The 24,669-nt window shown below is 35.8% G+C and overlaps 1 protein-coding gene across 1 annotated transcript in view; it reads left to right on the plus strand.

The window, feature by feature from the left end:
* Positions 1 to 451: 451 nt before the first annotated feature.
* PDE7B (phosphodiesterase 7B) overlaps positions 452 to 24,669 on the plus strand; it is a 289,994-nt gene continuing 265,776 nt past the window's right edge. Inside the window, exon 1 of the mRNA XM_054570006.1 lies at positions 452 to 844. Coding sequence (XP_054425981.1) covers positions 824 to 844 — 21 coding nt within the window. The 5' untranslated portion in view covers positions 452 to 823. The remainder of the gene's footprint in view (positions 845 to 24,669) is intronic.

Below are 24,669 nucleotides of genomic sequence, written 5' to 3' on the forward strand. Positions count from 1 at the left end.
TGTTTGTGCAATTCTGCACCCATGGCTATAAGGATTAAGTAACAACTCATTTTTAGGTAAGGGGAAAAATGAATTAGTTCAAAAAGCAGCAACAGTGTGAAGTAAGCATATGTACATACACTCACATTTGTAAAAAAAATAATAAATCTTGCTGCTATTGTTTAGCTCAGGGGATTTTGTCTATTTTTTGGTTTTAGTTTTTGTGTTTTTGATACACCTCATCACAAGGTATTTTAAATTTTTAAAATGTATTTCTCAATATAGAGAATGTTTCTTGGGTTCTCCTAAGAGTGGGGTGCCCAGCTAACCACGGGCACACACACATTCTTCCCATAGTACAGTACTTTAAAATTAATAGCACATGCAGAGGAAAAACTAAACCCTTTGACGTCACTCTTGAAATGAGGAAACATAAACAGAAAAGGCTCCACTCCAGTGAGCTGCCAGAGTTGAAGCCGATTGGTCTCTGCTTTTCCTAGCCTGTGGCAACTGACAGCACCTCCCAGCGTAGCAGGCCGGCTGCCTGCTCCCCCAGCCAGTCGGTGGGTCTGGGCACTGCAGCAGGCTCGGCTGTGTCCCAGCACTTGCCTGGGAGAAAAGTGTGTACTCACCCAGAGAGAATCTCTTTCTATCTTCCTTCCCGATCTCTCTGTGCGTGTTTCTTTTTTTTTTTCTTTTTTTTTTCTTTTTTTTTTTTTTACTTAATTATATTCCTAATCCTGGATGAAGTTGCTGGATCCTGCAGCACAAGTCTTCATGAACAAACAGCACCGCTCAGAGATTTCACGGCATTCAAAGGTCACAGAACTGCCACTATGGTTAAATGTCTTGTTTAATGGTTGAGGTAGGTACAACAAATTTAAGCGGCAAGCTCATTTTTCTTTGAGAGAACAGAATCACAGAGAGATGGCAGGAGTTTTATTTAAAGTGAACCTGTACATATATATTTTTTGGTCTGTGATTGTTACTACAGTAATCAGCTTTTGAATTTCCTTCCTTTTTCTAGGCGAACTGACTAAACATTATCACTTACCCTGAATTAACTGTTTCATTCCAACAAGCCTAATGACAGACTCAGGCATTTTCACTGTACTTTGAGTCCCCACTGAGGAGGGCTGCTTTCTTCTCTTTTTCTTTTCTTTCTTTCTTGTTCTTTTTTTTAAATGAATGCAATATTTCTTTTCCAGGGTAAATCTTAGAGTTGAATCATTTTTCTTTTTGGTGAGACAGGAATGGAAAATATTGGTAAAGAGATTAGTGGGGTTTGTGGAACAGGAAAAAAGCAAATCAGTGTTTTTCTTGAGTTTGTCGTGTTGGTTGATAGCAGACTTGAAGATAAAATTAGTAGGAAGAGAGGAAAAAGCTGGTAATGAGACTGAAGGTAGAAAAATCTATAGAAGGTGTTTCAGAAAAATGAATTATTGAGGAAAATGCACTTTACCGCCTTGTTGAATTAAAAAAAAAATGTTCTGGAAGTAGAAGTCAATAGTGAAGATGCAGGCACTGAGTTATATGATCAATGATTCAGAGCCTGTTATTTACAAAGAGAAATAAAAACTTTATTAGCACGGCAAATTTGTTGATTCTCTTTTTCTTTATAATAGTTGAAATCAGAGTGAGATATTTAATTAGGGATTTAAATGATTGAGCCTGGGGACTTTTTAATCATCTGTAAATGCCAGACTGACTATTAAAGCGTTAGAGTGAATCTCTGTGCACCGGAAGGCAGGCATATGCATTCATATATAGTAAGCACACTAAATGCTGCAGGAAGCAGGGCAATGAAACATAGAGCTAATGTTGTTTTCAACGGCACATTATTATTATGTGTCAAGGGGGACCCCTGCTAAAAAACATTCCTACCCAGAGTCAATTTTTGCAAAAGCAATTAAAATAATATATGGTTAACATGGATTTCCTTATTACCCTTCTCAAAGTTATGCAAGAGCAAGTAAGACAGGCTTATGTGAAACCATTACTCTGTTTCCAAAATCTATCACTTGATTTTTTTTTTTAAAGCTTCCTATTCTCAACGTTGAGAAACAGAAATTTTAAAAACTGGGTCATGTTAGCAGTCATATTAAGCAAGGTATCAAATGCACAGTGCATTTCAAAGGGTTAACAAAATTAACTGCATAAGACTGTAATGTACCAAATTAAGAACTGCAAAAATATTAGCTCTGAAATGCAGAGGATGTGCTGTGAATGGACAATTGCTTTTTTGCAGTGCCTAGTGGGAAAACAAGGACTTTGTGTGTTGCAAATGCCTAACTGCAGCTCCTCCATTTCCTCTGCTTTATCTTTTATTACTGGCTGGTGAAACAAAGACGGGTGTCAGTAGTCAAGTCTTGATTGACATTTTCTCTAATAAAATGAAGTTGCTTTTTGTCTCAAGTGGGAGCCCAGAGTTAACTAGTTACAATTCCAAAGGCTGTATCCTCTTTGCAAGGCTATTTACCTGACACTGTAAGCTGTCCCATTTCAGGGTGTACTGACTCAGTTGAACAACATGAGACAAAAATCACTGGTGACTACAAGCCAGCCAATTAGCTGAGAGAAACTCTTTTTTTTAATTAAATTACTTAGGGCAAGGGTAGAAAATCCAAGCTGTATCGGGAACAGACATCAATTTAGGGAAAATAATTGCACCAGTACTTCTTTTAATGCCTTAAATGGTGCTCAGCACAAAGCGACCCATTGTCAGTTCTCAATAAATACCTAGTTACAATGTTTGCTGAGAATTTACTACCCTTCATATATTGTAAGGTATTGAAATGATTTTTAAATATGGCATTTTCAACTGCTGAAGACTGTTTTTAGTGTTAGTCCATCCTAAAATATGGTCTAGAGATCACATCAACGGTGGTGGAGGTGGTGGTGGGGAATTCCCAATGTTGACTCACGTTATATTCAGCCAAAAGACATTTTACTCCGAACAGATGCAAAAGTACAATGACCAAGTTTTCTCAAAGTGGGTATGGACCATCTGAAAAATGCTTCTGCCTAGTAATTAGTTTTCCAAAGTCTGATTTGTTCTAAGCCAGGCTCACATCACAGGGGAAGTTGCTTGTTGACTCACAGAACATAGTGTTGGAAGAAATTTATTAAGTGATAAATTAATCCCAAGCAAAACTAAAAGGGCTTTATTATATTAAAGATAACTGTCAAAGTTAAGAACATCTAAATGTAAAAGCTAACAGGTGTGCTAAGTCACAGTGACTTTTGGGGAGTAACTTATTGGGAGACCCTCAGAACAGAAATTCTTTTCCAAGAATCTACCATCCTATGGATTTAGCCCGTGTATCCCAAGAGGCCTACAGACAAGTGGGAATCTCCCTTCTAGGAGACACATTGAGGTGAGGAAGGAGGGATTTGGCTTTCAGAAATGTAATGAGACCCTCTCTATCAGTGCCTCCCCATGGTGGTATCCCCCCATTTTACCTAAGAACACACCTTGGGGAGCACTTCCATCATTCGTATGGGCACAGCCTTGGGGTCAGTACCAATCACTTCCACAATAGCATCCCAGGCAGCTTTATCAACATGCTGGCTTTGATTCTTATGAGGCTGGGTACTTGGTAGATTAACAATCTGTAAAGTGGTTGATATGGAAATTTGGGAGAGAGAAGGGAAAAATGGATTAGAAACCCAAACTGACTGACTTCATATCTACTATGTACCAAGCACTGTAAGAGATTTAAATGTAGAGAGTGAAATGTGTCAAAATTCTAGTGTGCCATCAAGCCATTTATACTCTCCCAAGAATCCAGTAGGTACCTGAATGGTTTAATGTAAGCTGCTGGGGGTGTGTGCTACAGAGCAGCAGCCAGAGAGTGGGACCAGGTAGGCATTTTCACCCAGGCTCTAAGTAGGCGGGCGACTGAGCCACTTGCTTACTCTTGACCTCAGTTTCATCATCTGTAAAAGAAACTGGTTGTATTGGGTTATTTCCAAGCATCCTTTTCAGATGGAACTTCTTGGAGGATTCTTCCTTTCAGCGTGGAGTTCTTTAAAAATTTCATGTATAGATAAATGTGAAAGTGTCAAACCTTTATTCAAAAAACATTAGTGTGTGCTTTCAGCATGTCAAGGGCTATGCCCATGGAGGTGAAATGAGTAACATAGAGGGGTTAACAATGATTTGGAAACTTATATTCTGGTTTAACATATAACAAATAGTGGAGTCTGTGCAGAGAAACGGAGGAACGTAAGAGAGTGTGGGGCGGAGGTGGTGAGGAAGAAAACATGAGACGAAGAGGTGACTTAATGTAAATTAAAATTCAAGAAAAATAAATTTTGTGTCTATATAGATATTTATTTCTATTATTGTAATCTTTAATATTATCAGTTGAAGACATTGTTATTTTTCTGAAATAATGTATTTGTAGTAGAGTCCTTAGTAAATATAATGGTAAAGAGAGCAAAAGTTTTCTGGTGGGTTGATGAAGACACTGTACAGGCACAGCGAATTAAAACAGTGAACTGGAAACCCCTAGGAATTGTAGAAAGCAGGAGTCCTTCAAGAGCCTGGACAGCAGCCCCCTATGCAAGCAGCCATTGGGTACGAGCTAGCAAGGGTCACAGCCTGTGACAGCTTGAACGCTGATGCAATGTGGTGTCCAGGGAAATACCCTCGATGTCTGGGAACCTCACGTAATGGCTCAGAACTTGCAGAGACAACTGGTGTGAATTAAGGCAAGTTTCTTACTTTGGAGCCCTCAGTTCCCTTATCTTTAATACCAATACTGTTAGAATATTTCTAGGATGCTTTTCTCCTTTCCAATTTCCTTGCTTCACCCTGGCAAGACTAATGTGGACACAGCACATTAATTTGTTTTTATTCTGCCACCTCTCCCATCCTTTATTTCCACCACTTTCCTTTATAGCTTGCCTTTACCCAGCTGTCCAAATTTACATAATTTCACCTCCAAAATACTCTCATTTCCAAACAAAAACAAGACAAGGCCCTGGGTTTTGGAGAATTTCTCCCCAGGAGAAGGGTTGCTCCCCAGCAAAGGTCACCTGTTCTGCCCCATTTCTCTCCTGGGAGGCTGACAGGCTTCTCCATGGTGGTAGCACTTCCTTCAGACAGTAGAGGGACATCTCTGTGTTCACTGTTGCTGGGGACTTAAATGTTACCCCGGTGTCTTCTTCCTAAGTGCCAATCACTGTCTGAGATTTTCTATATCATTTCACTTTTCTCCTCAACTCCAATTCTGGTGTCTTTAGAGAATAACTGAAAACATGTTGATAAGTTAGTTGGAGGAATCACCAGAAAAAAAAATTTCGGTGCATTGGTCATCCATTGAGCATCTGTTCTGAGACCTTTTCCTGATGGTATCAAGTTGTTGTCTCATCCTAGTGGTGGGATTCAATGCAATTCAGTTACCTGAATCCAGACACTGGTGGGTCCTACACAAGCCAGAGCATTCCTGCCGGTGTCTCCTCTGGGTGAGGCTTATGTACGTAACCGCTCAAACGTGGAGAATAGAGGGCAGGATTTGTAGTTCTGGGTAACACTAAAAATGACACGACACAAAACACAGAAATCAATTAAGCAATTTGTAATTCTTAATATACTAAGGCATAAATACCCCAATATTTGAAAATTTAATTCCTTTCATGGATGCTTTATACATTTATTAGCATATAGTATAGAAGTATGGAAGTAATATCCTCAGCCAATATACCAGTAAGGAAGGTTTTCCCTTCCTTCCTTCCCTCCTCCCTCCCTCCTTCTCTTCCTTTTATTTTATTTTATTTTTTTGGTGAAAAGTTAAAAAAATTAAGTTAGATAATGAGATTCTGATGGCATTTTGTCTTGTGAAATTTTGAGTAATTTTTTTCTTTTTGGTGTTTCCTTTCTAGTGGTTGGTGAATTTGCATACATTTTTTAAAAATGAAACTCTTGCTCAAATTGTATTCTTATTAATACCTTTTGTGTTTTACATTATCATAATTAACATATAAGAAGACATGACATATCTTTTCTACATGATGAAAGTTATCCTTAACTGCTCACTGCTTCAAACACACAAAAAATAGAATTTGGTTGAAAAGAGGAATTTCTACAGGACTTAAGTATCCTGAAGGGTGGGCAGTGGGGTCCAGGGCTAGTCTGGTATGTCGGGTATTTCCATGGATCCAGGTCTAGACGTAGGAAGTTAACATGCCGAATGAGTCAAAATTTGATATCTAAAGGTACCAAATAGTCAATGTTTTACATTCGGTTTGATCCTAGAAAAATTTATTGTAAGAACATATCAAATCATAGTTATTTTTGTACTGTTTGTAATATAAAAAATCAGAAACTACCTGAACCCAATAATAGGTGAATTGTCAAATACATTATTTTAAATCCATGTAATAGAATACCATGTAGTTATTTAAAAGAATGAAGTAGATCTACATGCACAGATCTGGAATGATTTTCAAGATGTATTAAGTGGAAAAAAAAGCTACATTAACATTTGTATACGCATATTTGCATATACACATTCACACATAGAAAATTTCTGGAAAACAACTTTGGGTGGAAAACTTTGAATATGGGATGGGAAAAGACTTCCCTTAAATGTATAACTTTAGAGTTGTTCAACTTTTCTCCCCATGATATTATTACATATACAATTGAAAAATACAGATATTTATTTATTATTGTGTGCTATTTAAAGTTGAGAGAAAAATTAGAAAGTAAAAGAAGAAACAGTTCTAGTTTGTTTTCAGATTGCTTCATTAGCTTCTTCCTCTGACACAGCTGGGGAGCACAGCTTGGCCTGGACGTAAGGGTCCTGAAAGTGAGGGGACAGATGGCCTATCACTGCTGCTTGAGGAACTTTGGGCCAGTCATCACTCTGGGCGCCAGTTTCTCCATGCACAAAGTGAAGGGTTAGTCAAGCTCAAAGTTCCTTCCAGCTTTCCTTTGTGTCTAAGGTAGCTTTGGGACTGTTTTATGCCCAGCTAGTTGAGACCTTTCCCCATAAACTGAATGTACATATCTTTAAAAAAAATTTTTAAAGATTGTTTGTTTGTTTGTTTATGTTTAGAGATGGGAAGGGAGAGAGAGAGGGAGAGAAACATCAATGTGTGGTTGCATCTCATGCGCCCCCTGCTGGAGGCGTGGCCTGCAACCCAGGCATGTGCCCTACACCGGGAATCTAACTGGCGACCCTTTGGTTTGCAGGCGGGCACTCAATCCACTGAGCCACACCAGCCAGGGCTAAATGTACATATCGTATTGGTTAGAACATTTTAACTAAATTTGCTGTTTAAGAATTGGTCAGTTCAATTTAATTTTTAATTAATTAAATATGCAAAATTTAAAATTATCCAATTAGTGTTCAGGGAAACCACACCTTATAGATAGACTTTCAGGATTAAAATGTACTGTACTATCAGTTATTCACAAAACAGTAGAAAATACTATTTATATTAAGATGTGTACTTGTGTGGTAATACAGGCAACTAATGCTTCATTTTGATATGATTTATTCCTTTCTTGGTTTTCCAGGAGGGGAAAAAAAGACTTTCATTTCCCCTTCTCATTATGCCACTTGCCAGCTGTGTCCAGTCAGATGAAAGAACTCAGTCATTCACAAAAGTGTAGATGCGTTTTCATAAAAGGGGATGCTGCAGTAAGACAGAAGTCTAAAGAATGCCTTGATTTAGAAAAGGTCATTACGTTTTTAAAAAAAAGTGTTTTCCATGTAATTGAAATGTAGTATAATTCCATGTCTTTGAGGCTAGTAGTCTCACTTTTTCAATTAAATGAAAACTGTTTTCAATTTGGTTTTTAGTTTGACTTGGAAAAACGTAAGTATCGAGTCATTTTAGTTATCTAGTAATTTTTATTTCCTATTTTTCTAGACTTTTACTGTTATGTTTGGAGTAAAGAATAACTTTAAGTTAAAAGAAAAGGGATAAACATAAAACAGAGGAATTTGTGTGATAGCAGTTTTGAATGACCACAACTAACATTCTACTTTATAAATCTTTTAATTATTAAAAAAATTGCTAGTCATTTACAAATAATACAATGGCTTATAAATAAAATAATTAAGAAATATTGCTATCTTTTTCATTAATATGTCACCCTGAGACTCCCATGTGTGGGTTTGTAAGAGAGAGATTGAGGGCAAGGTCCTTCTTAATTTAAACTTGAAGACTAATGTATATGCAAGCTTTTTATGTGGTATTCACATCAAAAAAAAAAAGAAAAGAAAAGAAAGTGAGTTCAAGAACATAGCCTATTTAAAATGTGTCCTTAATGTAAATCTTTTAACAATAAATCAAATGCATTCTTGAATTAAATGATAATAATACTATATAATTTTTTAAAAGTTCAGTTTATATATTTTACATGGAGGGACAGACAAGAAAACAGGGGGGAAAAACGAGGATCAAACACTTTTCAAGGAATACTGAACTTGTAGTTGAAAGCCTGGAATTCAAGTTCTGGATGTCAGTCTTCCTAAGAGTACTACTTTCACCAAGTTATGTAGCATTTTTTTACTTTCAAGTCTCTAAAATGTGTATATAAAGTGAGATATCTTTCCTTTCTAAAATTTCTAGGATTTACTTACTGCACTGATGGACTGGTTTCCAGATGTAATTAATTACTTGGTGCATAGCACAAATGTCAAGTCACCTCATTCTCAGAACTTTGAATAGCAAGGAGATTGAGGTTTATAGAAGTTAATAGAACTGGTATTCTACTCCAGCTTTTTAACATTTTTGTGCTTTTACACATTTAAAGTGCATTGTGTTTAGAATTCATATTTAAGTATTCTAAACATGAGTTAGAAAAATACATTTTTAATTTTTTTATATAAAATATAAAAATACCAATTTCAAAATGTCAAAGCAATCTGCTTGAGAGATATATACAGGAGGTTCCAATATATAGAGGAATGACATTATTTCATTTTATATGCATTTACAGTGGATAAATCTGACGCTTTATACTTAAGTTTTGCTCTTAGGGGCAGTGTAGTGTAATGGAGAACAGCGTAGAATCTGGCACTGCTGTTCACTAAACAGCTCTAAGATCCTGAGCAAGCTGCTGAACCTTTCTGGGGCTCCCTCTTCTTGTTTATAAGGTAAAGGTGCTTATAGTATCTCCCTCAAGATTGTTGAGAAGATCAAATGAGCTTTATTTGTGAAGTGCTTAGAACTGTGTAGGAAAGATAATAAGCACCATGTGTGTATCAACTGGTACTATTCGCTTACAAGTTAGAAAAATTATTTCATACCCAAACAAACAAAAAACAAACAAACAAACAAACAAAATAGATCATTATTGCATTACCGCCACCTCTGGAATCCCAGCATGCCTCCTCCATTCTTTCATTCACCATACGTCATTAGGTTCATTAGGTTGTTGCACATGGGTGTGTAGTGGTACCTTGGTGCTCGTCGCTAATTCGCTCTGGAACTCATGACGGGTGCTGAAACCGACGAATCCTGAGCGATGAAGCATTTTTTCTTGCGGGCTGCGTCCTGACTCACACAAGTTCTAGCAAGTGCGACGAGTCCGGAGCAAGCACCAAGTGCTGAAACATTTGGTCTTGTCAAGTGCAGTAAGGACAGGGTTTGACAAAGTCTGAAGCCAATGAGTTGCGAGGTATGACTGTATTTTGTTTATTGTATTATTACTTAGTGTTTAATTATTTAAATATGCAACAATTTATTTGCCCATTCTACTGTGGAAAAACATTTGAATTGTGTCTAATTTTTAATATTATGAATAATGCTGGCATGAATTTTCTTGTATCTGTCTTTTGGTGCACATATAGGTATATTTCTGTTGAGGGGTATATCTTGTAATAAATTGCTGGGCAACAGGGAATGTTTATGTTCAACTTTAGTAGAAAATGCAAAATTGCTACAGTGGTTAAAATAATTTACACTCTATCAATAATGTATGATAGTTTGCTTCCTCACTAGTCTTATATATTAGCATTTCTGGTGGGTGTGTAGTGATAGCTTATTGCGGTTTGTGTTAGGTCTTTATTACTTTCTCTCACTAATATCTTCTAGCTTGCTTTGTCATCTTATACATTTCTTGCTAGAAATATTACTAAGTACTAAGTATTTTTTTTCCAATTCTGAGGGGTATATATTTGGTTTAAATCTTACTTGATCATGGTTCGTGTTCTTTTATTACTGGATTCAGTGTACTAATATTTTGTTGAGAATTTTAACATCTATGTTCTTCAAAGATACTGGCCTATAATTTTCTTTTTTGGTGTATCTTTATCTGGTTTTGAAATTAGGATAATGCTGGCCTCATAAAGTGAGCTTGGGAATATTCCTTCATCTTGAATTTTGTGCAATAGTTGAAAAAGGAGAGGCATTAGTTTTTCTTTTAATGTTTGGTAAAATTCACCTGTGAAGCCATCTGGTCCAAAACTCTTGTTTGTTGGGAGTTTTTTGATTATTGCTTCAATGTTATTAGTTGTAATCATCTTCTCAGATTTTCTGTTTCTTCTAGATTCAGTTTTGGGAGAGTATATGTTTCTCAAAATTATCCATTTTTCCAGATTTTCCAGTTTGTTGGCATATGTTTTTCATAATATTTCCTCATAATACTTTGTATTTCTGTGGTGTCAGCTGCTACTTCTCCTCTTTCATTCTGATTTTATTTATTTGGGTTCTCTCTCTTTTTAATCCTCACCTGAGGATATGTTTATTGATTTTAGAGTGGGGCGAAGGGAGAGAGACAGAAAGAGAGAGGGGGAGAAAGAGGGAGAGAAACATTGATATGAGGGAGAAACATTGATCTGTTGTCTCCAATCTTTGTATGTGCCCCAACCAGAGATCCAATCTGCAACCTAGGTAAACCTGTATATGTGCCCTGACTAGGGATCAAACCTTCAACCTTTTGTTGTCTGGAACAATGCTCCCACCACCTGAGCGACCCAACAAGGGTTCTCTCTTTTTCTTGATGAGTCTGGTTAAAGGTTTCTCAATCTTGTTTTTCTTTTCAAACAACCAGCTCTTGGTTTCACTGATCTTTTGTCGGTTTTTTTTTTTAAGATTTTATTTATTTATTTTTAGAGAGAGGGGAAGAAAGGGAGAAAGAGAGGGAGAGAAACATCAATGTATGTTTGCCTCTCATGCACCTTCCAGTGGGGACCTGGCCTGCAATTCAGACATGTGCCCTGACTGGGAATCGAACCAGCAACCTTTTGGTTCACAGGCTGGCACTCAATCCACAGAGCCACGCCAGCCAGGGCTATATTGTTTTTTTAGACTCTATTTCATTTATTTCTTCTCTGTTCTTTATTATTTCCTATCTTATAGTTGATTTGGGCTCTGTTTATTTTTTTCTACTTCCTTTAAATGTAAAATTAGATTGTTTATTTGAGATTTTTTTGTTTGTTTCTTGAGATAGGCCAATAATGCTATGAATTTCTCTCTTAGACTGCTTACAGTGTCCCATAGATTTTAGGTTGTTGTGTTCTCATTTTCACCTGTTTCAAGGTATCTTTATATTTTGATTTCTTCCTTGATCTCATTGTTAACCCATTCATTATTTAGTAACATGTTATTTAGCCTCATGTGTTTGTACGTCTTTGTTTTTTTCTCGTGACACCTGATTACTTCTGATGGAGCAATGGACATTGTACATAAAAAAAATGGAAAGTAACTTGAGGCTTAGTGTGATATTGTCTTTCTCCAGGTAGGATTTACATTTGCATCTGCCATGTTACCAGTGGTAATAATAATGCTGACTGTCTTAGTCTGATTTTGTCAACACAAAATATGAATATATATGATGTGCTTAAAACCAGTGGCTAGCACATTATAAGCACTATACAAGTATCTTTTTTTCTCTTTTGTAGCATTCTTTAAGGGGTGTGGAAATAGAAAAAGGGAAGAAAGTAGTAAGAATAACATACATGGCATTAAAGGCTCCAGTATGCAACAAAATTAAATTCTCATTTTTTTCACTTTGTCTTTCATATCTGAAATAAACTTGAAAATGAGAAGTGGTATCATCAAAATCGTGTACTAAGTAGATACAAATAAGTATATGTTCACCTTTCATATTTCACTGTAGCTATTATAACCATTATGTAAAACTAAAAAAATAATTACAATGTCACCATATAATTACTTATTTTATAATTATTATTTGCTAGTAGCACTTAGACAAATAATATCATGTTGGAGATTGCTAATACCCTAAAGAGATCTTGAGTCAAAAACTACTTGAAATAAACAAATTTTCGTTTGTACCTCACATTTCCAAACAAGGATACCCACCAAAATATATCATTTAATTAATGATTCATAGCTTTTTTGCATGGAAGCTAATGTCTTATACAGTAGCTGATCTATATTAACTACAATGAACTATTAGCAGTTTTCTTGATTATCCACATTGCTTCAAGTTTCTAGTTCCATACAAGCAAATCTAATGTCTCTGAATGAAAATAGTAGTCTCTGTGTGTGGTAGACATTCACAGATATTTTATTTTCAATATGGTAGCTGTGTTCTGTGGAATGAGAAAATTAATTACATGTATTTATGTCATAAACAAAATACACCTGGTCATAAGCTGAGCTGTTCTATAGTCCAATTCTGGTCTCGTTATGTAAAACCAGGTTTCCGATCTTCTGTATTTATCTATTGCCTCTGGTAGTTGTTGGATTTTCTTGGGTTTTTGTGTTTTCCTAATACCTTATTCAGGCTTTTTTAGTGCTGGGCTATCTTTGGAGCACAGATGAACCTATGTTATAGCTAATAAATGCAAGAAATGCTGTCTTTAACCTGGAGTCTAATTACTACTTAATTGGTAGTAATATAAAATGAATAATATAAAAAAGCTTCAACACTCAGTGGTTTGAGTGCCAGCCTGTGAACCGAAGGGTCGCTGGTTTGATTCCCAATCTAGGGCACATGCCTGAGTTGTGGATCAGGTTCCCAGTAGGGGGCGCACCAGAGGCAACCACCCACTGATGTTACTTGCCCTCTCTTTCTCCCTCTCTTCCCCTCTCTAAAAATAAGTAAAATTTTGAAAAGTTTTTTAAAAAAGCTTCAACATATATTTTAGAGAAATATTAAATAATTATATTAAATAATTAAGAAAAATGTGTTTGATATATACTGTTCTATTGATTTAAAGTAAGTGTATGTTTTTAATTTTCATATAATAGGATCTTTTCAAATTAGAAATTTAAAAATTAGAATTTAAAAAGAATCAATGTTCAATAATGTTTAAATATATTGCTAAATGTATGCTAAAACATATTAACTTAAAAACATATTATTAAGTGGTAAGTTTTATAAAATATTACTGTTTTCAATTGATCATTTATCTTACAGGTATTAAAAAATAAGGTTGGCTTAATATTTAAGCCAAAACAATGTTTTATGTGTTACTCCATGCATTTTTAAACTGAGAAGACATTTTTGGCTTTAGCGCATAATAGACTAATAACAAAGTTTTAACAAACTGTTACTTAAATAGCAGTTATGCAGTTTTTAATTGCCAATTCCTCAAATTCTTACAAAATGCTACATAAGTTGTATTTGTTCTGTTTTTAACGCAACAAATATGTAGTGTTTCCTCCTTAAAGAAATACTCAAAGGAATCCATAAATGAATTTTAAAGCTGATTTAACGTGTTGAATTTAAATTTAAAAAAATTTACAAACCTGGTAATTTTGGCCGCCCTTTAATTCATTCATGAAGTCTAAATCAAACAGGATGACTTCAATTATTTTCTTACTGTGAAATGGGCTAAAATTATGTCATCTATCTCCAAAGAAATCTGAGGTCATAGCCTGAGTTAGTGTTTCAGGCTAGGAGTTTTCAATGTGGCCAAGATGAGTTTCAAATTCCACATGGCTGAGGGTTCTCTGAGTCTCTGACCTTGCCCTGGACCATTGTTCCACAGCCTGGTGCCAGCTTGGCCATACCAGTCATTTGTCTCTGGTCAAGCTAGTGGTTAAATAGTTTGATTTTCACCCCGTTTGGTGCTTATATTTTATCAAGAAAATGGTCTGACAGTTCAATATATGGAAACAATTTAAAAGGAATGTTGCTGGTAGGCCCTGTTGTTGACACCCAGAATTGTGCTGTAACACAGTGCGGCTTCCGGACTCTCCCTGCACTGCCCAGGCAGTATCACAATGTGCTCAGCACGTAATCCAAGTGAGTTCTTACGCGGGCTTGATTGAAATTGAGTTTTGGGCCCAGTATTTTACATTTTTTTCTTATTTAATGTAGCCTTGATACTGTAAGTATGCTGGCTCAATTTGTTCTTACTAAGAAAGCCTCAGAGAAATAGATGATTCTGTTTTTCCTGCCTTACAAGGTTGAATACATATGTGTGTCCTCATAAATAGATATAAATATATAAACATAGGTAGATGAGTAGGTAGCTATAAATGTGAGGTGAAGCCAAGTCCTGAAATGAGCATTTTTTAGCCCCAAACAGTCAAATACCAGTCATTTCATACGGTTCAACCATGTATGTGAGGTATGTCCAGAAGGTATCCAGCCATGTCATAAGAGAAATAGAGACATTTATTGAAGAAGGTACAAGATACAAGAAACATTGTATATAAGACAGTGACACCCCAGTCTCCATCGAAGTAGGCACCTTGGGACCTTACACTGTTCTCCCAGTTGTCATCAGCTGCCGCGTCCTATTTTCCTGAATCTCGTGAATGGTCTGAAATCTCTTCCCTTTCAAGGGTGATTTTACTTTTGGAAAAAACAGAAGTTGCAGGAGCCAAATCTGGGCTGTAGGGGGCGCTTAGTGACCTGGGTGATTTGATGTGTCACCAAAAAGCTCAGCAGGATACATTGTGCCTGAAGGGGCACGTTGTCGTGAAGAAGCTGCCAGTCACCAGTTGCCCATAGCTGCGGCCTTCTGAATCATCTAACTAGTTTCTGCAGGGGAATGTTCAGACTTACCGCAAAATTTGATGCAGATTTTGCATGTGATGGCCACACAGTACACATGCTCACTCAACGGTGTCTACCGCCCCCAACTGACTAGTACAGTGAAGTTGTCATTGTTCACACATGGGCATTCCAGTCCACTCTCTTTGACTGCCAGGTTATAAGGATGTCGCATAAACCATTTTCGTTATATTAACAATGGTTGAAATTCTTCTGGACAGACCTCATATACGTATACAATGTACATACAGATACACATGTGGGAATATATAGACAGGTAATAAATCATAAAGCTGCAGTGTTTTAGGAGGCAGAGGTAAAGTGTTATTTAAAAGATGTCATCATGCTGAGATCATCACTGAAGCCTGTCAACTCCAAAAAACATAAAGATAAATTCTAGCTACACCTGGCCTTTGTTCACTCTGTGTGTGTGTGTGTGTGTGTGTGTGTGTGTGTGTGTGTGTACACTTATGACTGGGTTCAGTAGTGTATTGCATGTTTGTCAGTTGAATAAAATAAATTTAAGAACAGTTAATGAATTCTAGATTTTTCATCACTGCAGGTTCTCATTGGTGTTGTGAGGAAGACAGAGGAAGGATGACGTTGGAGAAGGGAGATACAGGAAGAAATTAGGGTTCTGCTTAGAGCACACAAACTTTGGGAGGCAGGATTCAGGGAGGAGATCAGAACTGAACTTAGATTTATCAATACATATGTTATTTAAGCCTTGGCACCAGATGAGATCACCTAGGAAGACAACAGAAGTAGGAAGAGGGTGGAGGATTAAGCGTTCCACTAGCTTCCAGAGGTCAGGAGAGGAAGAAAAGCCAGGAAATGATTCAAATGCATATGCATCTGGTTTGTACATGGCGCTGCCTATATTATTGGCATCTTGCCAGAGCTCATGCTTTAGAAGACTCTGTAGACATGAAAGCCTTTTTATATATTCCTGGTGGTGAGGGGCTGAGGCTTCCGGCTTGGATCCCGACGATAGGAATTTTCCATACATACTTGAAGAGTAGCACAAAGAAAGTGTGGTATAAATATACTGCTCCATGTTTACTCTTAGATGTTTTTAGCACAATCATAGTTATATGTCACTCCTAAGGAAAGCTCAGTTGCTTTAAATCATGCTATTATTATATATTTTCCTTCACTTGAAAATACGGGCATCGTCAATCTACACAGACACAATTTAGAAAAACTTTGTTTTGATACAAAAGTCTACAACTGGACAAGAATTGTTCCATAGACACTATATTATTGTGACAGTTTGATTTCCAGTCAACCCGAAAGCCTACATAACCCAGGATGTGAAATCCAAGAGCCAAGAATACAAAGACTGTAAACAGCATAAGGAACAGGGTTTATGGAAATACTTGTTTCAACATCTTAAGATACCAGGAATTTATTTGGGCCTGGCAAAGCAAGGATAGAGAATTGCCTATTGGGTAGAGTAGCAGAACAAAGAGAAAGGTGCTCCTGCGGTCACGGTCATTTACATACAAGATAGCCGGTGATTGCAGAAAACATAGGTGCCTGACTTGAAGAAAAGAATCCTGATGAAGGACAAGAAACTGGAAATGCAGTCTTGGCTTTAACATTCACCTACGCTGCAATCCCAGTGAAGTCGCTGCTTTCCTGTGGCTCAGTTGCCACTTCTTTAATATTGGCTGTAATAATTCCTTTCAGTATTACTGTGAGGGAAGATTGGTTATATACCAAGATATATACACATATACGTTGATGTATATGTGTGTGCATAATATGTGTTCATGTGTGGCAGCGTGGATGATGGAAAGGTCAAAGTAACTGTTAACTATTAGTCATCATTAATATCTCATTGCCTCATGCCATCTCTTTGGTTTTTATTTTATTTAATGATCCTCAGGAAAATATGAATGACAGGAATTTAATAATGTGGGACAATAGTAACAAATGAAATTTGAAAGAGAACAACTACTTCAGACAACAACTAATTCAGGATAAGTTCTATTCACAATAACATTGTGATTATATCACCTCACTAGCTCTTTGTCTTTTTCCTAAAAGATGCCACAGTGAGTTGTCAAAAATGACCTAATTCCAGCTTTTTTAAGGGCTTAAGTGCTTGCAGAGAAAAGTTCAATTGCCATAAGTTTCATCATATGTAAATACAATCAATAGCATTCTTATAACTTACTGTCAGAAAGTAGTCTTGAATTTTATTACAAATCATTATTTTTTATTTTAGTGCTGCTCCGTACGCTAAGCCAGGATGAATTCCTGTTAAAGATTTTATAATTTTTTCAATGACTTCCCAACAATGACATCACTTAAATCTTTCTCATGTAGTATTGGCCACATCATACTAACACTGCTATTGTCTTTTTAAGAATACTTTCCATTTCACCTGAGAAATTTCCAAACAAAAATCATACAGAAAAAAATATTTATGTCATACAGTTTGTATAGCTTTTCTGATTAATACAATCTGTCAAGTGCAAGTGTCTGTATAAAATTAAAAAATGGTTAGAAATTAGAGGTTTCCTTTTTATTCTGTCTGATTAAAGTTCTTTGCTTCAAGGTAATACAAGGAGGGAAACCCAACTTTGTGGATCCATCCTACCTAACAAAGTCTCGCCAGGCAAATTCATTCCATGTTTGAAGTGGGGCGGTTTTATAAAGACTGCCAAAAACTGTGGAAACACATTAATTAAAGTCTATCACAGTAGATTAACCTGGAATTTCACTTTTCTACCCACTTAATCAACTTTTAATTAGTTAATACATAATAAATTGTCTTCAGTGTACACACGAACTTTGGAAAACATAACTTGAATTAATACTATACATTCACACATTATTACTGAGTGAATATGTTATATTTCTCATTTCTTCATATACAAATCTTTCACTTAAATTCTGTTTTTGAAAACCTTATCAAAAGCATTTTACAATTATCTTGGACTTTGGATTTTCTCAGTTTATATTTTATTCCATAAGTAGGAAGGATATATATAATGAACGATTTTTTTGTCTCAGTATTTTGTCTGGTGCATTAGTGTTTTGATCATCTGACTTCAATTAAGTTTCTATAATTACTCTTGTATTAATGACTTAATTTTACAAGGATGAAAAACATTATTCCGGGGGTAAAGGTGTTTTCCCTTCACCTTCAAGTTCCCTTTGTCTTCAGGTTTTGTAGATGCAACATTTAAGTCCAAGACTATTCTCTATTATTTTTTCACCAAAATAATAGAGTGTCCTGTGAGTATTCTTATTATGAAGGGTTTTTTTCCTGAAAAATTGTTTTTGAAAGATTCTTTAATGATTTTTAGTATGATATAATTGTTGGAATTTCACTAATCCTAGAAAAGAATGGATGCTTTAATGAAAAATAATAGAATTTACTGAATATATGAACTGAGCATATGTGATTTATTTTGATGAGCATTATTTTTGTCTTTTTTATGATTATAAAAGCAATATAAACATTTTTCATTACTAGAAAATATAAAAATGTAAAAATTGATAATCATTGTTAGTACTTGGGTTTATATTCATAGGCATAAACATTTTTCTCTTATTGTTTACATTTTTAATTGCAAATATTTCAAATATATAGAAAACTAGAGAAAAATATCACAAACTTTGTGTACCCAATGCCTAGATAGCTAAAAATCATTTATTCTGCCCAGGCTGGTGTGGCTCGGTGGATTGAGTGCCAGCCTGCAAACGAAAGGGTGACCAGTTCGATTCCCTGTGAGGGCACATGCCTGAGAGGGTTATGGATCACGTTCCCAGTAGGGGGCATATGAGAGGCAACCACACATTGATGTTTCTCTCCCTCTCTTTCTCCCTCCCTTCCTCTCTCTCTAAAAATAAATAAATAAATCTTTGAAAAAATTATTTATGCAACACATATTTGCAAATGGCTAAGCTAGACATTGTTCCAAGCACCTCCATATTCAGCAGTGAGCAAAATAGATAATGGGGTGGGAGACAATAAATTAAATGCATGTATAATGATGATCATGATAATTTCTATACAATAAGGGGAAACAGAGAAGATGGTTAAGGAATGTTGTGGGACAGGCATGAAATTTTAAACAGGGTGCTTGGGAGGCCTCCTTGAGCAGATGACTTTTTAGAAAAGACCTGAAGGAGTTGGGAGAGTGAACCAGGCAGGTATCTGGGAAAATAATGTCCAAGGCAGAGGGCACAGCAGCAACACATGCCCAGAGGTGGGCGTGTGCCCGCTGGGTGGAGCCTCTCTTTTACCTCTTTTTTCTGCCTCATTAATTTATCTTCTTAATCTAATGGTTTTCTTTTTCCTGCTGACTGTTGGGTTACATTAACACTGAGTTTTAATTTTCCTTTTTAATTTATATATTTCAAACTATAAATTTCCCTCCCAGTACTTTTTTAGCTGAACATTATGATCTTTGGAACGTGGTATATCATTGTGGTTCATTTCTAAATATTTTGTAAATTCCATGATTTTTTTCTATTCAATAATTACTCAGAAGCGATTATTTTAAATTTCTACGTGTGGGAGGTGAAAAGGAGATTGTACTCTTTTCTTATTGATTTCTAAATCTGATGAATTGTATTCAAGGAATGCTGCTTATGTAAAATGATTCTTAGATACTTTTAATACTTGCTCTGTAGCTTAAATTGTTCCTGATCTTAAGGGGAATGCTTTAAATTTTTGCCCATTGAGTATAACGTTGGCTATAGTTTTGTCATATATGGTCTTTATTATAGTGTTGAGATTTGTTTACCCGTTTCCACTTTGCTGAGAGGTTTCTTTTTTTTTTTTTTCATAAGTGGGTTCTGGATTTTTGTCAAAAGCTTTTTCTGCATCTATTAATATGACCATATGATTTTTATCCTTCATTTTGTTGATGTGGTATATTACATTAATGGATTTACAGATATTGTACCAATCTTGCATCTCCAGAATAAACCCCACTTGATCATGGTATATGATCTTTTTAATGTGTTGCTGGATCCAGTTTGCTAATATTTTGTTGAGGATTTTAACATCTATGTTCATCAGGGATATTGACCTATAACTTTCTTTCTTTGTAGTGTCTTTATCTGGTTTTGGAATTTGGATAATGCTGGCTTTGTAAAATGAGCTTAGGAGTCTTTCCTCCTCTTGAAATTTTTGGAGTAGTTTGAGAAGGATAGGTGTTAATTCTTTGAATATATAGTAAAGTTCACCCATGAAGCCATCTGTTTCAAGACTTTTGTTTTTTGGGATTTTTTTTATTACTACTCCAATTTTATTAGTTGTAATCAGTATATTCAGGTTTTCTAGTTCTTCCTGATTCAGTTTTAGAAGGTTGTATGTTTCTGGGAATTTATCCATTTCATACAGATTGTTTAATAATTTTGCATATAGTTATTTGCAATAATTTTTTACAATCCCTTGTATTTTTGTGGACTCAGTTGTTCTCCTTTTTCATTTCTGACTTATTTTATTCTCTTCTTTTTTTGATGAGTAGGTTAAAAGTTTGTCAATCTCATTTATCTTTCCAAAGAATCAACTCTTGTTTTCATTGATCTTTTGTATTTTTTAAGACTGTATTTTATTTATTTCTGCTCTGATTTTAATTATTTCTTTTCTCCTAGTCATTTTGGGCTTTGTTTGTTTTTCTTTTTCAGGTTCCTTTAAGTGTAAAGTTATATTGTTTATTTGAGATTATTCTTTATTAAGATAGGCCTGTAATGCTATGGATTTTCTTCTTAGGACTGATTTCTCTGTGTCTCATAGATTTTGGATTATTGTGTGCTTATTTTCATTCATTTCAAGGTATTTTTTGATTTCTCCCTTAATCTCATTGTTAACCTAATTATTGTTCAGTAACATTTTATGTAGCTTCTATGTCATTGTGTTTTTCAGTTTTTCTTTTGTGATTGATTTCTAGTTATATCCTATTATGGCCAAAGAAGATGTTTGATATGATTTCGGTCTTCTTCAAGTTATTGAGACTTGATTTGTGCCCTAACATGTGGTCTTATCCTAGAAAATGTCCCCTGTGCATTTAAAAAGAATGTATTCTGATTCTTTGGGTGAAATGCTCTGAAGATATCAATTAAATCTATCTGATCTAATGTGTGATTTAAGGCCTCTGTCTCCTTACTGATTTTCTGTCTGGAAGATCTATACATTGATATCAATGGGATGTTAAAATTTTCTAGTATGACTGTATTACTGTTGATCTCTCCCTTTATGTCTGTCAAGATTTGCTTTATATATTCAGGTGCTCCTGTGTCAGGTACAGAAATGTTTACATGGGCTATATTTTATTTGATTGCTCTCATTATCATTATGTAGTGTTCTACATAAAGATAAAAACTATAGTGTCTCTACTATAGCTTTTGTCTTAAAGTCTATTTTGTTAGATATAAGTATCACTATCTCAGCTTTTTTTCATTTCTGTTTGCATGAAATATCTTTTCCCATCCCTTTTAGCTTGCATGTATATTTCATTCTGAGGTGGGTCCCTTGTAAACAGCATATATATGGGTTTTGTTTTCTTATCCATTCAGCTACCCTATGTCTTTCAATTGGTTCATTTAAGTCATTTACATTTGAAGCGGAGCACCTGCACTTGGGGTAGGTGGATGCTTGTATCTCTAGCAGACTCCTGTATCTCCCTGGCATACAGAATCCCCACTGTATTACAACCAGATATTATGTGGGCACACCTCTTCACGGCTCAGTTGCTCTGGGCTGGGGAGCTCAGCTTGGGGCTGAGACCCCACACTCCTCAGGAGGAATCTTGGCAGCTGAGATAACCCTCTGGAATTTCAGCCACCATTCATAGGAGTGGGGCCAGCTCTTTTCACATCTTCACCCTTCCTGCCAGTCTCAATGTGGCTTCTTCTGTATATCCTTGGTTATAAGACTACTTATACTGTTCAGTTAATCCTGAGTTGATTATTCAGGTTGATTTTTCTGTATTTTAGTTGTAATTCCAGTTTGGTCCTGGGAGGAGGTGAGTGTAACGTCCACCTTGTCCACTGCCATCGTGGATCTTCTATCATTTCTTTTTACTAGATTTTTGATTGTTGGGTCAAAGACTGCAATTGTATGTAAAATCTCCTGCTGTGAATGGGGACTTATGAATTTCTCTTTGTAATTCTGTCAGTTTTTGCTTGTATACTTCTAGGTTTGCCTGGTAAGTGAATCCAAGTTCAGAATCATTACCTTCATGATAATCGTTACTTTGATTTCTGCTGTGAAATCTATTCCATCTAATATTAAAATAATATTTTAATATTAAAAGCTGCTATTCTAGTTTTCTTGGTTACTATTTTCTTGACATATATATTTTTCATCTACTTACTCTCAAGATTCCTGCAAGTGCATATTTTTGGTGTGTTTTTTAGAAAGCATATAGCTGACTTTTATTTTTTAAATTCAATCATTCAGTCTTAACCATCAAGCTAAATTTATATATACATTAAAATTTACTTATTCAATTTTACCTTTGGTTTTCTATTCATCATTTTTTTTGATATTTATTCTTTTTCTGCTTTCTACTGGATATATTTGAGTTTTTAAATTTATTTTCTCTCCATCAGTTTAGAGATCAGATATTTCTTTTTTGTATGGTTTCAGTAATTTCTCTTAAAATTTTAACATTCATACTAGTGTTAAACTATAAATAACTTGATATGTATTTAATATTTCTATCATGCCCCAGAATAATATAAGAAACTTAATTCAACCAGATTATGTTCACCCTACAAACTATGTTGTTATTGCCTATATTTGAGTTCTACCTTATTTTTAAACCTTGAGCCATTATCTCTTTGAATTTTTTATAGTAAATGCTTATCTAAATTTACCTATAGCTTTCAACATTATTCAGCATTTTTTCCTATGCCTTATTGTTTTTTAGGTTCACATTCTTTCTTTGAGAGTCTGTAAGTGGTAAATACTTTTAATGTTTAGACTAAAAAAAAATCCTTTTAACCGTCATTCTTAAATGATAATTAAACAGGATACAGAATTGTGTGTTTCATCCTTTTCTCTCAACACTTTGAGGATACTATTCACTTGTACTTTAGTCTTTATTATAGATAATTTTTTTTCTATGAGTGCCATTATTTTTACTTTGTGGTATGCTGTCTTTTTGCTGCTTTTAAGATTTTCTCAAGTCCTCTGCCAAGTACACTTCAAGAAAAAATTATAAATACAAAGGATTTCTGTGGGCCTGTGAAGGATGTAGTACGAAAGGGGTACATGGGGAGAGCCGTCAGACCGCGGTGCAGGTCTGCCTGCCTATGAAAGGGGAAGGCGAGCAAAGGGTTTGGTGAAGAAAGAGGATCCACCATCAGCCTGGCACAGGCAGCTTCATCCAGGCTCGTGGGAGTCTCCCAAGAACTGCCTGTTAGCAAGAAATCAGCCAGAAAGTTTGGGTTCTCATTCCCACATCGTGCCCACATTGGCCAGGAGCAGTCTGGGGAGACAGTGGCCTCTGGGTTTGAATTGTTATAGATCCCAAATGTGCAGCAGCCGGAGACTGTTGGCAACTGCACTTTAAAAAAAAATTGAATTTTATTGAGGTGACATTGGTTAATAAAAGTATATAGGTTTGAAGCATACATTTCTATGATGCACCATCTGTATATTGCATGGTGTGCCCACCACCCAAAGTCACATCTTTTGTCACCGCATATTTGACCCTCTTTACCCTTTACTACCTGCCCGAACCCCTTTTCCCTCTGGTAGCCACCATCCTGTTGTCTGTGTCTGTGAGTTTTTGTTTGCTTATCTTGCTTGTTCATTTGTTACTTTCAATTTTATATCCCATATTTGAGTGAGATCATACGGTTCTTGGCATTTTCTGTCAGACTTACTGCACTTAACATGATATTCTTAAGATCCATCCATGTTGTAGCAAATGGCAGTATTTCATCTTTTCTTACGGCTGAGTAGTATGCCATTATATATCTTCTTTATCTAGTCCTCTGTCGAAGGACACTTTGGTTGTTTCCGTAAGGAACCTCATTCACGGCTGGTGGGAACATAAACCGGTACAGCCACTGTGGAAAACAGTATGGAGGTTCCTCACAAAATTAAGAATAGACTTGCCATATGACCCAGCAACCTTTCTTCCGAGTATCTATCTACTTGACAAATTTGAGAACATATATTCTTAAAGATATATGCACCCCTATACTCACTGCACAGTATTCACGGCAAGTGCACTGCTTGCAACAGATTCTCTCCTGAGAAGACAGTGAGGGCTGCCGCCCCCTGTCTTCCATGGTCTGCAGGCTCACTGAAATATCTAGCCTCTCTTTTATTTATCCTGCTTTACAATCTTAGGGTTCTCCTATCTTATGTTTAAGACATTTCATCAAATTTGGTACAATTTCAGCCTCGCTTTCTTTGAAAATTGTACCTACGACCCTTCCTCACTTTCTTGAACACCTATTACACAAAGGGGAACCAAAATACCCTGGAATTTATTTATTAAAAAATGTGTACTTACACATTGAAACTTCAGTCACTTTCAAAATATTCTCCACTTGATGCAATACATCCATCAAGACATTTTTCCCACTTGCTCAAAACAGTTTTGAACTCCTTGATTTTGATGCCGTTTAGTGCTTCTGCCACTTTTTGTTTCACCTCTTCCACATCAGTAAAATGTTTCTGTTTGAGGACCTTTTTCATCAGGGAAACAAAAAATATCACTCAGGTATAGATTGGGTAAGTAGAGTGGGTGGGGCACAGGGGT

Source organism: Pteronotus mesoamericanus, unplaced genomic scaffold (genome assembly GCF_021234165.1).
Source record: "Pteronotus mesoamericanus isolate MK-2021 breed Mesoamerican mustached bat unplaced genomic scaffold, CSHL_Meso_final contig_20, whole genome shotgun sequence".
NCBI lineage: Eukaryota > Metazoa > Chordata > Mammalia > Chiroptera > Mormoopidae > Pteronotus > Pteronotus mesoamericanus.